General features: G+C 35.6%; 1 protein-coding gene across 4 annotated transcripts in view; it reads left to right on the forward strand.

The window, feature by feature from the left end:
• Window positions 1-2,934: 2,934 nt before the first annotated feature.
• Window positions 2,935-13,466, forward strand: part of rph3aa (rabphilin 3A homolog (mouse), a) — a 32,899-nt gene continuing 22,367 nt past the window's right edge. For 2 of the 4 annotated variants that reach the window (XM_089126435.1, XM_039675932.2), the window contains exons 1-3: window positions 2,935-2,953; window positions 3,083-3,169; window positions 11,753-11,885. In XM_089126435.1, the coding sequence (XP_088982561.1) occupies window positions 11,761-11,885 (125 nt within the window). In that variant the 5' untranslated portion in view covers window positions 2,935-2,953; window positions 3,083-3,169; window positions 11,753-11,760. Of the gene's footprint in view, window positions 2,954-3,082; window positions 3,170-10,257; window positions 11,886-13,466 lie in introns of those variants that run through there. The other 2 variants (XM_039675931.2, XM_089126434.1) reach the window with 1 other exon arrangement.

A 13,466-nucleotide genomic window follows, 5' to 3' on the forward strand; every position in this document is an offset into this window, starting at 1 on the left:
AATTATTATATTTGCATTATATAGTAGTGTATTCCAACAGATGACGTCACTACATATGTGGAAATGCACCTTATTTTCCTGGTTTCCAATTAAAGGGTTAAAATCTGAAATTGAATACATTTTTGGGTAGTTATGATGAGGACTGATGACTGAGGACTGATTAAAAGATTTAACTTGGTAAAAGTGGAAAATAATAATAATACATAATATTTTAGGCGATGTTTAATATGGGGCCAATTTTGGTTAAGTGTGATTTTTTTTTTTTAAAGATCTGACATAACACAAAATCTTTAAATGCACCAGAAATAATGTTGCTGCTGATCTTTGACATATTCAAGACTGTGATGATCCAAATCTAAAGTTTTCTCTTTGCATTTAGTTTATTGAAAATAACTGAATTTTTGTGTTTTTTCCTTTCATACAAATCGATGGTTTCGCCAACAGAACTGGTAATTAAAGGGTTAAAATCCTGAAATTGAATACATTCTTGGTAGTTATGATGAGGACTGATGCTGATTAAAAGATTTAACTTGGTAAAAGTGGAAAATAATACTATATAATATTTTAGGCAATGTTTATTATGTGGCCATTTTTGGTCCTTAATGCACTCAACGGTGTTAAAAATCTAATGCAGCACAAGGGTTAATTAACTGAAAATAAACAATATGTTTGTTACAGTGTTTATCCATCTTTGTTATCGTTGGTTAATAAAAAATACAATTATTCATTGTTGGTTGAAATAAGTTATTGGGGGACCATTTTTTAAAATAGCAATAGCTATATATAAAAGTAGTACTACGCATATATATTTAAATAAAAATAGAAAATAAGAATAGCAGAACAGAACTCTGTCACTGTCATTTTTCGATCTGTGTCTCTATTCTGCTGCTGTCTCACGTGCCTCTTGAGATGCTCTTGGTTCATGTGAAGCATTTTCTCATTCTGCTCGATCTCATCCTCCACTTTCATTTCATTTGACCCTGTCCAGCAGGATGTCTGACCTATGGAAGCTTGTTTCCAGCGTCTGACTGAATCCCGTCCCCAAAGTCTTACAGATCGATGGCCACGCTGAGGGAGCCGAACCACTGTGGGCATGTAATATATACAATACATGCTAAGTTTTAGTTTTTGTTTGAAATATTTCCATTTAGCTTTAATTTATATTTATTTTCAGTTTTAGTAATGTTTTCAATTAGCTTTCATTTTTAAACATTCTGTTTTCATTTAAATTTTTGTTTAAATTAATAATTTACGCGGATTTTTATTATCTTTTTTGTTTCCGTTTAGCTTTAAATTATATTTATTACAGTTTTAGCAATTGTACTACTTATTTTATTTCAGTTATAAATTTTCATTTTTAAGTTTTAGTGACTGCATTAGTTAACATGAACTAACCATGAACGACACCTCTGTTTATTAGTTCATTAGTTATTAATATTAGTTAACGTCAACTCACACATGCACTAATGCATCTATTCACATTAACAGCACGGTTAGTTAACATTAGTTAACATGAACAATGCCTGTAAATAGCTTTACTGTTTTGTAAGATTAACTTACTGTACATATTTACATTAGTTTACACACACTAAGTATGAACATTTCTAACTCACCATGTTATCCTAAATGTAAAAATACTGTTGTGTACATTATCAACACTCATAATTCTATGAAACATAATTCTACAGCGGAAAACAAAAATTAGTAACACATTATGTTAGTTAATGTTGAATAGTGTAGACTTTACAATAAGGTTCATAAATTCCATTAATAAATGCTTTATTAATTGAAAGTCATGTCTACAAATATCAGTTAATGTTGAAATAGTGTACACTTTTCACTCAATCCATTAATAAATACTTATTTGAATGCAAGTAAAGTGCGTATAAACATGAACAACATATTTTTCCGCTGTAAAATTATGTTTACCAACAAATCAATGCCTTATAAATATGAAAGAGTGTTGATAAGGTACACAACAGCATTTTTACATTTAGGGTAACATGGTGAGTTAGAAATGTTCATACTAGTTAGTGTGTGTAAACTAATGTAAATATGTACAGTAAGTTAACCTTAGAAAACAGTAAAGTTTTTACAGGCATTGTTCATGGTTCATGTTAACTAATGCATTAACTAACCGTGCTGTTAATGTGAATTGATGCTTTAGTACATGTGTGAGTTAACGTTAACAAATATTAATGGTTAGTTCATGTTAACTAATGCAGTAACCTTATTGGAAAGTGTTACCAATTATTTATGTTTTAATAATTTAGTTTTGCGGTTTGGTCATTTGTATTAGTTTTCCATTTAGCGTTATTTAAATTTCAGTGTTTTGAATTTTCCGTACTTAAACTTGTTTTATTTCAGGCGACATTTCTAATTTTCATTAAATTTCAGTGTTATTTCAAATAAACAGAACCATTTTATTAGCTTTTTTAACAAGAGCAAAACGAATGTGTTTTATTGCATTTTTGTCATTATTTTTAGTATTTTTTCTGCAGTGACTTTAGTGTTTTGCCAAATTGTGGTTACCATGGTAAATGTTTTGTAAGGATAATTCACCACAAATTTAATCACAAGGGGGCAGTAGAATCTCATGATGTCACTCGTTCACTGAGACGCATTTTTTTTTCTCACTATTTCTAATTATAACAAATTATAGCATAATTGGTCATTTCGCTCGCACAGAGGCGAACGTGACCTTTTAAAACTAATGAGCCGAGCTAAAAGACAGTGATTGAAAAGAAAGAGGGAAAAGCGTTCTCACTGGAAAACAAAGCCGGATAAGATGTATATAAAAGAGAATGTTGCTATTTTATGTGTGCAGATAATAGTAATAACACAATATGAGTTACAGGCCTATAGGAAGGAAGGCAGGCGGTGGAGGTGGTGGATTTGAAAAATTGTTGACTACCATTATCATCATCATCATCATCATCATCATCTTCATCAGGTATGTGCCGTGTAAATGATTTCTGCTCTTTCTCATTGGATCACAGCGCAGCTCGGTCAGATAGGAGGGGGTGGGGGTTTGGCTTTTCTTCTCCCTAAAGACAGTATTAAAGCATCATTCCTGCACCAGTGTGGAGGAGAGAGAGACACACACACACACACACATCTTCATCTGTACCACTGCTGAGCCGAGGAGAGCGTCTCACCATCAGTGGCGGTGAGTGACTTCACATCACTGACAGCTTGCATCAACTTATAATTCAACACAAATAGTCCTGAACGTGTATTGCTGTGATATAGAATGAATTATGGATGTGCACAGAGGCCTTGCATTTAATTGCATTTAGGTGAAGTTGTTGCTGAATTTGCCATGAATGATATGCATGTCTATAAAAGCTTTGATGGATGATTCGCATTAAAACAAATGTTTGTCAATCTCGGACCTGCCGTGTCAGCGAGCTCTATTATTAGACATCACTGTAGACTACTGTATGCAATGCATAGATGCTTCAACATTGCAAAGCAACACAGATGGCAGAGACGTTCATGTGCAATTAATGACGGATTGATTCTGACTTTGTGCCACTCTTCTTTTGCACGCACGAGTTTGGTGGAGTTTGTTGTGCCGGCGGGCTTTTAATCGCTGTAATGCAAAAGGTTTCTGGGCGTCATGTTAAATTTTGACATCATTCTCGGCAGGTTGTTTGCACTCAGTTTTTAGTGCATTTTCGAGTTGCTTAGCATAGAATGAGACAGCACATCAAATAGTTGTGAACAGCTCGTTGGGCTTTTGAACAACATCCTCAAAAGACTGATGATGAGTGTGCGTTATGTAATGGGAAGTTGAGTCTTTTCTCTCTGGGACTTGCTTTTGTGTGCTTTCAAAGGCAATAAATATCGCTTGACAGACACAGTTTTTTGTTCTTAAAGAGCTTAAAAATACCCTTTTCATTTGCATATAAAAGCATTGCAACATTTTGGATAGTCTGATGATTGAAAAGGAAAATGTGCAGTTATGCAGTGCGCATGGCCTCGGGCTCCACGGGTCATGATTGCGTCCCATCCAGGTTTCTTATAGTCATGGTCTAAACTCCAGCATTCTTTCAGCTCAGATCTTTCTCTAATTTCTTAACGCTTGACTGGTTATATGTGTAGGATTAGTGGCTGCCTTTGCTCTCAGCTATCAGAACTGAAAGTACAAACCATCCAGAACATGGCTGTTAACACTATACAAGACTCAATGGCACTGGCAGTGTCTACTTACTCGAGTCAGTGCTGAAAATTAAATGTAGGCAATGTTAGATACTCTAGTCTAATCTGATCTCTACTGCATTATTGTATTAACCCTGCAAAGCCAGGCATAGAAAAAATAACGTACGTTTATGGAGCCGAGCAAAATCCAACAGATTTGAGGAGAACTTATGAGGGCGTGAAAATATTTATTTCTTTGCATTTAATTAATTAATCATTCACTACAAGACCAGGAACATGCATTATTTTATTTGTCAGAAATTGTTTGAATGGTGAAATGTGGTTTCTGTATTGGTGATGTCAGTCATCAAGATGTCAGTATTACAAAGATTGTGCACCAATTAATTATTACAGTAAGATCAGAAACATGAATCAAGAAGGTACACATAGAGTCAATTTTTATTCAATCATTGATTTTAAAGGTCCCGTATTATGCCCCTTTTCACAAGATGTAAAATAATTCTCTGATGTCCCCAGAATGTGTATGTGAAGTTTCAGCTCAAAATACCCAACAGATCATTTTTTACAGCATGTTTAAATTGTCCTTTTTTGGGGCTCAGAAAAACGCGCTGTTTGAATGTGTGGCCCTTTAAATGTAAATGAGCTGCTGCTGCCGGCACAGGGGGCGGAGCTTCATGAGCTCGCGCTCATTCTCTCAGGACAATTTCATCAGAAACTTTCAGTAACTGTGTTCATTTCCAGTCGGACAATAATGCTTACAGAGTCAGAGTGCTATATAGTATGGAAGCTTGTTTCCGCCACTGAATAAAAAAATATAATAAATAATTGTGACTTTTTATCTCACAATTCTGACTTTTTTTCTCACAATTCTGACTTTTTTTCTCACAATTGCGAGTTTATATCTCACAATTCTGACTTTATTTCTCAGAATTGCGTGATATAAAGTCGCAATTGCGAGTTATAAAGTCAGAATTGTGTGATATAAAGTCAGAATTGTGTGATATAAAGTCAGAATTGCGAGATATAAAGTCAGAATTGCGAGATATAAGGTCAGAATTGTGTGATAGAAAGTCGTAATTCTGAGAAAAAAAGACAGAAGTGTGACTTTTGTCTCACAATTGCGAGTTTACATCTCGCAATTCTGACTTTATAACACAAAATTGCGAGTTTATATGTCGAAATTCTGACATCTTTTCTCAGAATTGTGAGATATAAACTCGCAATTGCGACTTATTAGGGCAATTCTAAGGGGAAAAAAAGACTAAATTTTTTCCCCCTCAGAATAGTTTAAATCTCACAATTCTGACTTTATATCATGCATTTCTGACTTTATAACATGCAATTGCGACTTTATATCTAGCAATTCTGACTTTATAACTCGCAATTCTGACTTCATATCTCGCAATTCTGACTTTATATCACGCAATTGTGACTTTATAACTCGCAATTCTGACTTTATATCTCACAATTCTGACTTTATATCTCGCAATTCTGACTTTATATCACGCAATTCTGACTTTATATCTCGCAATTCTGACTTTATAACTCACAATTCTGACTTTATAACTCGCAATTCTGACTTCATATCTCGCAATTCTGACTTTATAACTCGCAATTCTGACTTTATATCACGCAATTCTGACTTTATAACTCGCAATTCTGACTTTATATCTCGCAATTGCGACTTTATATCACGCAATTCTGACTTTATACCTCACAATTCTGACTTTCCATCTCGTAATTCTGAGAAATAATGTCAGAATTGCGAGAAGTAAACTCAGAATTGTGAGAAAAAAAGTCGCAATTACCTTTTATATTTTTCATTCAATGGCGGAAACAAGCTTCCATAGTATAGAGATGGAACAGGTAGTTAGTAGTTTAATTACGGTTATTATAACGTAATTGTCATCTGCTTGTATGTATCCATTATTTATTAATAGCCTACAAGTCTGCTGTTTCGGACCAGGTCCGAATGATGATCAAACATATACTGATGAGTTTAATAAAGTTTATTGTACATCACACAAAAGATGAAGCGTCAGTTTTACTTCAGAAGATCACTGTAAGAGCCGAGTAAACACAGTAAGTTGAGGGAGCATTCCTGTGGACGGACGTTAGTCAAAAACCTGTTCTACTGACGTCATTAAAGAAGGACGTAGAGGGATGTAGTTCAAATGGCCGTTCGATGTAGGCTACTTCTGTTAAATAAAATATCTCGCTTGGCATTGAACTTTGAGCGTTATTCTAACTAAAGTTTGAACATGGGATCACAAAGAATGGGACCTTTAACATTCTCCTTCTACTGTCTAATCAGAGCTTCAGCGGACCCGAAACAGAGCCTTGAGGTACTCCTCTCACTTTGCTATAGGCTGCGTAGAAACTATCTCCCCCATTGAATACATTCACTGCTCAAAGGCGTGTAAAAATAAGGGTAACCCTCTTTGACAGTCCACTGTCAGCTCTGCATCTCCACTATAGCTGTGGATTTATCACTGTTCTGCATCCATTTACTCAAAGGGAGACTCATCAAAATGGCGGGAAAGGGATAAACTTGTTGGGATTCTCAGTAATCTGGTAAGCCGCTTCTTACCAGTGAAGCTCTCAACGTCTAGAGTAGGTGGATGATCTTGTGTGTGCTGATGCTGATGGTGTGTTAGTGTGCAAGAATAAGTTAAGTAGGTCAGATACAGTGTATCAAGGCACTTTAAAATTTTATACATGCATTTTTCGGTGAATTATAAGAAATGTCACATGCAACTTTTCTTGTTGCAAAGCATGCATTAAATGCTTCTTATAACTCTCAAGTGAGATCTTAAGTCTTTTCTGTTTTCCCTAAGTTAGATTGATCTTTTCACCTCTATTTCCTGCGATAGAGAATTCTTATTTTTCGGCTTTGTTCAAATCCATTTTCCAGCTCGTTGGGCCTTTTGCATTGGGCATGCACAGGATGCACACTGCAAAATCCCTTAGAGGATCGCATTGTATTGTGGAGCTGAAACGCCTCTGTTTCTTTTTACTTCACGTCAATTTGTGGAGCGTTTCCGTGGGCTAGTGACGCTCCTCCTGCTCGGCAGCTGCTGATGAATTGTAAGTGACATGGGTTTTTCCTCTTGGCAGCGCAGCAAGGCAAACCTGGCATCGCTGGGTTCCGGAGCTGCTTGCTAAGCGCGCCTTTTCTTTCCTGTTATGAAAGCTTCCTAACACCTGATTTATTGGTTATGTTCGCAGAAGAATCAATGTACATTTTTTCAAATAACTTTTTTGGCCATTTTATTGAAAGTAGAGCGATGACAAATGAGAAATGATGTGGATAATATGGTGGAAAAGTCAAGCTGGATTTGAATCCTCATCACCCACATTAGTAGCATGGCTTAATGTTGTTTTTATTAAAGGAGTTGTTCAATTTAAAAAAAAAAAATTGCTGATAATTTACTCACCCCCCATGTCATCCAAGATGTCCATGTCTTTCTTTCTTCAGTTGAAAAGAAATGAAGGTTTTTGATGAAAACATTCCAGGATTTTTCTCCATATAATGGACTTATATGGTCCAAAAGATTCAATGCAAACGGTTCAAAGGGCTTTAAATGATTCCAGACGATGAATAAGGGTCTTATCAAGCGAAACGATCACTCATTAAAAAAAAAAAACGTTCTTGACTCTCCTGTTCAAACTCGTTCATCAAAATGAACTAATCTTTTTTTCGTGTCATTTGGTTCATTTAACGAACGAAATGAACGAGTTGACTCTGGAAAAGATTCTTTCATTTTGATGAATGAATTCGAACAGGAGAGTCACGAACGATCATCACAGAACAGAACAAGGCGAGCATTTGAGCTTATAAAACTTAAAAATTTTTTTTTTTTAAATGACCGCTCGTTTCGCTTGATAAGACCCTTATTCATCGTCTGGAATCATTTAAAGCCCTTTGAACAGTTTGAACCAAAACCGTTTGGTTCCCATTGAAAATCCTGGAATGTTTTCATCAAAAACCTTAATTTCTTTTCGACTGAAGAAAGAAAGACATGGACATCTTGGATGACATGGGGGTGAGTAAATTATCAGCAAAAGTTTTTTTAAAAGTGAACTACTAAGTATGTAAGTTAAAGGTTACAATACTAGTTGTAATACTATATAGAAAATTTCAACTTCCTGTTTTTTTTTGTATTTCATCAAAAAATTTAACTATCGCTCAGAACTTTATATAAAGTTAGATGTACAATTATGTCCAACTTTGACCACATACAAACAGTTTACTTACATATAAACTAGCAAATCCCAACTGCTTGATTGCTTGCATCATCGCAAAATTCAAGCTATATTAATATGCTAAATGTGACTAAAAGACATGAAGATATTATAATAATTAACATCATGATTTTAGGTAAAGCTGTGTGAATTTTGAAAAGCGCTACATAAATAAATTTGACTTGTTAATAGTCTATGTAAATAAGATTTCAAATTCGTTTATTTGCATGTGTTACGAAAACAACATGAGGGCGAGCAAATATGATGTCTTTCCATGACTACCGTTGCCACACAGTGTATCCAAATTACAAAAAGATGCAAACAACAGCACTTTACATGATTGAGCATTTTAATCATCATGTTTAAAACTACTTTTGGTCCATTAATTCTTCTTTGATATGATTACAGACATCCTTTTGTGTTCAAACCAGCACATCTCTCCATTTACCACCCACTCGATGCCCCAATGAATCCAAGCATCATTATCCCACATCTCGTTAACCTGTATGATGACTGTATGATGGCCTACTGTATTCTGGAAGCTCAGGACTGGTTTGGAAAAAGGGCATGTGAACGATTGGAGCAGGTGTTTTTGCTAGAAGTGGCCAGGGGGTCTACAAGCCCCAAGGCATATATAAATCACAGCACAAGAGCTCACTGGAGTGTATTATAGGCAATAACAGCCACGCTGAAGCAGCTGAGGATATAGATTGTGGATGTGTGCAGGGATGTTGGCAACCGCAGGCAGGTGTGGAAAAGAAGTGGTGTGCTGATCATGTGCCAAATGTATAATCCGGTTCCAGAGCGCAAGATGTGGCATTTAGGTTTTAATATGTGAAATCAGATGGCCAATGAAGGTCTGTTTGCCTCAATCTCTGCCACAAATTACTAATTCTTCTGATGCTATATGGTTCTTTGAAGATTATTTAGGGTTAAGGTTCTTGATGTTTCATTATAGGTTCTTCAGATCTGTATTGGTTTCTGGGTTGCTTAAAGGAGTAGTTCACTTTTAAAAAAACTTTTGCTGATAATTTACTCACCCCCATGTCTTCCAAGATGTCCACGTCTTTCTTTCTTTAGTCGAAAAGAAATTAAGGTTTTTGATGAAAACATTCCAGGATTTTCTCCATATAATGGACTTCAATGGGAACCAAACGGTTCAAGGTCCAAATGAGAGTTTCAGTGCAGCTTCAAAGGGCTTTAAACGATTTCCAGATGATGAATAAGGGTCTTATCTAGGACCCTTCGAGTCATGACTCATGAAAAAGATTTGTTCATTTTGATTAACAGGAGAGTCACGAACGTGCATCACAGAACAGAGCAAGGCGACCGATTGTGCTTATAAAACTTAAACTTTTTATTTATTTTTTAAATGAGAGATCATTTCGCTTGATATGACTCTTATTCGTCGTCTGGAATCGTTTAAAGCCCTTTGAAGCTGCACTGAAACTCTCATTTAGACCTTGAACCGTTTGGTTCCCATTGAAGTCCATTATATGGAGAAAATCCTGGAATGTTTTCATCAAAAACATTCATTTCTTTTCGACTGAAGAAAGAAAGACATGGACATCTTGCATGACATGGGGGTGAGTAAATTATCAGCAAATGTCTTTTCAAAAGTGAACTACTCCTTTAACCCTGTAAAGCCTGACATATGAAATAAAAATCTGAAAAATCAATTTTTTTAAAAAGTGGAACAATTTATTGAGCCTTTAGACACAATATTTTTGTATTTTGTTTTGTATCATATTTGAAAAAACAGGCTTTTGTGGCTCAAATATCAATGATACTTTTCAGAGGCACAAACTGAGCTAAAATATGCAGTTTGGTTTATTCTAAAACATGCTTGGTTTTAAAACATATAATGCATCGCTATACAATGATGATTGAGAGATCTGAAACAAATAAACCCGATGATCATATTTCAGCTTCAGGACGATTTTGCAATTAAACTAAAAGGCTTTTATACTTGCTATAAAAAACTTATAAACTATCAATCAAACCACAGAAGGCATGTGATAAATTATTTTAGAGGCCTAATTAATATATTTGTGCATCAAATATGATGCAGTGTAGGGTTAAGGCACCAAAATGAGATGTTTAACATATAAATGTTCTCTTTTGGCATGATATTAGAGCTTTGTTGGTTCTAATTAGAAAATGTATTTTTAAGATTGCTTAGTTGAAGGTTTAGTGTGTTTGTATCAAAGATTTCCGCAGCTTTGCTCACTCTTTATGAGACTGTCTATATTTCATGGCTCAGTGATATTGATTTAGATTTAGCCATTAATACAATCAATGTCCATAGAAAATGACATTTAGGGCACATTGACCCAACCAGAAAGACATGGACCGGCTCCTAACCTATTATAGTCTGTGACAAATGGACGTTTGCTTGATAAAAGACTGGCAAAAAAGCTGTGAAACGTCCACACCAAATAAATGGAAAATACTTTGGTGCGTAATCTCAAAACATTATAACCAAGTCAAACAAGAGAAGCTCGCGCACATAATTGTAGATTTCTTTCAGCTTGCTTTTATATCGGAGCCAAAAAGATGTCCTCCATACCCCGGCAAATTGTGTTAGTAATAAATCTGGTTAAGCCCTAGAGCAAAACGTCTCCCGGTTCCTTCCTTTTATTTGTTAATCGCTCCATAAATATGTCTCCGTCTGCATTGGATGGGAGCTTAGATTGAGTTGCATGCATTTACATTTAAGCGCAAGGCTGATGTTTTTTTCGTCGTCAGCATTTCAGATGATTCTCAGCAGGGTTTTAATGCTAACACGCTTGATTTCTTGTCGATGGAGCCTTTGAAGACCCTCCGAGACGCCAGGAATGCAATGCGTGAACGTATGGAAACAGCTGATGAGATGAATAGTGACAGCACTGGTGAGAGTGTGATGTAATTTCTGATCATCACTCTCACTCTATTTCCCCTTTATTCAGTCTCTGTGTCCTCCTCCTCTTTATTTCACCCTCAGATGGCAATCAGTCATGTCCCCTGTCACCTCGACATTTTCAATCAGCGGTTCGAGCATCTCTGTGGGGACGAAATAGCATTTGCCCAACACGCCAGAAAGAGCGGTGCATTGACTCATTAATGATATGACATGCATAATGTCAAAAGGCACTGAGCAGATTTCACTTTCACTGATGATAAAGCACAAAACAGCTGCTTTACCTTTAGACATTTATTTTCCGACCGTATGCGCAGCACGGTGCTCCTCTGTTGTTGATTGTGATTGGGTAATAATATGGACAGATGGGAGTTTTCGGTTGTGTATTTAAGCATTCGGTGCTGCAGATGTGTGTGTGTTTGGTTATTATGCTTGTGTGTTCAGGCTGTGAGATGTACGGCGGGCAGATGGAGTCCACCATTGGAACCGAGGAGCTGACGGATGAGGAGAAGGAAATTATCAACAACGTGCTGGCGAGAGCCAAAATGATGGAGGCCATGGAGCAAGAGAGGATTGGGTGAGACGTTGATTTGTTCTTTGCCTGACTGAGATCTCTTTAAAGGAGTAGTTCACTTTTAAAAAAACTTTTGCTGATAATTTACTCACCCCCATGTCATCCAAGATGTCCACGTCTTTCTTTCTTCAGTCGAAAAGAAATGAAGGTTTTTGATGAAAACATTCCAGGATTTTTCTCCATATAATGGACTTCAATGGGGTCCAAACGGTTCAAGGTCCAAATGAGAGTTTCAGTGCAGCTTCAAAGGGCTTTAAACGACACCAGACGATGAATTAGGGTCTTGTCTAGCGAAACCATCAGTTGTTTAATAAATAAATAAAAAAGTTTACATTTTATAAGCACAAATGCTCGCCTTGCTCTGTTCTGTGATGCGTGTTCGTGACTCTCCTGTTCAAACTCGTTCTCCAAATGAACAAATCTTTTTTCGAGTCATGACTCAAAGGGTCCTTGATAAGACCCTTATTCATCGTCTGGTGTCGTTTAAAGCCCTTTGAACAGTTTGCACTGAAACTGTCCGTTTGGACCCCATTGAAGTCCATTATATGGAGAAAAATCCTGGAATGTTTTCATCAAAAACCTTAATTTATTTTCGACTGAAGAAAGAAAGACATGGACATTTTGGATGACATGGGGGTGAGTAAATTATCAGCAAAAGTTTTTTTTAAAGTGAACTACTCCTTAAACTTGATAGTTGGCTCTCCTAGACACCAATGGGACTTGTTTTGGATGATATTGCAGATTTTATTACATTTAAACTACCATTTTTAAAAGAACTGAATACTTTTATTAGGCAAGGAAGCATTAAACTGACCGAAAGTACCAATCTCAACTGAAAAAGTATCATAACATTGGTTTTCAACGTTGATAATCAAATGTTTCTTGAGCAGCAAATCATCATATTAGAGTGATTTCTGAAGGATCATGTGACACTGAAGACTGGAGTAATGATGCTGAAAATCACAGATATAAATTATATTTTAAAATATATTCACATAGAAAATCAATTATTTTTAATTCTAATGATATTTCACAATATTACAGTTTTTATTACTATTTTTGATTAATTATAATGCAACCTTGCAGAGCATTAAATACTTCTTTCATAAACATTAAAAAAAACTTTTGAATGGTAGTGTGTATATATATATTACAAGTAAAATCAATCTGGACTATCAATCTGAGACAAAATGCTTAATTGTCATGATGTAATTATTAATGTATACTATGAATGCACTGTTAGTTGAAAGCATATCAGATGTAACACTGAAGACTGGAGTAATGATGCTGAACACATTACATGTTTCAAATATATTCACATAGAAAACAGCTACAGTATTTTAAATTAAAATCATGTTTCACAGACTTGATGAACAGAAGAGACTTCAACAAATCGTGTTATTCACTGGTAGTGTTTAAATATTCAATTTGGTATGTGATGTTAAATAATAAGCAGTATTTTCACTGTACAATTTCTACTTCGGCTGCTCGAGTCGAGATGAGAGCACATTTTTATCCTTTCTTGGGTCAAAAAAGAGCTGAAGTTTGCGATATATATTTAGTTTAGTTTGTCTAGATAGGCTT

This window comes from Pimephales promelas, chromosome 23, assembly GCF_988280905.1.
Source record: "Pimephales promelas chromosome 23, fPimPro1.hap1.1, whole genome shotgun sequence".
Taxonomy (NCBI): Eukaryota; Metazoa; Chordata; class Actinopteri; order Cypriniformes; family Leuciscidae; genus Pimephales; species Pimephales promelas.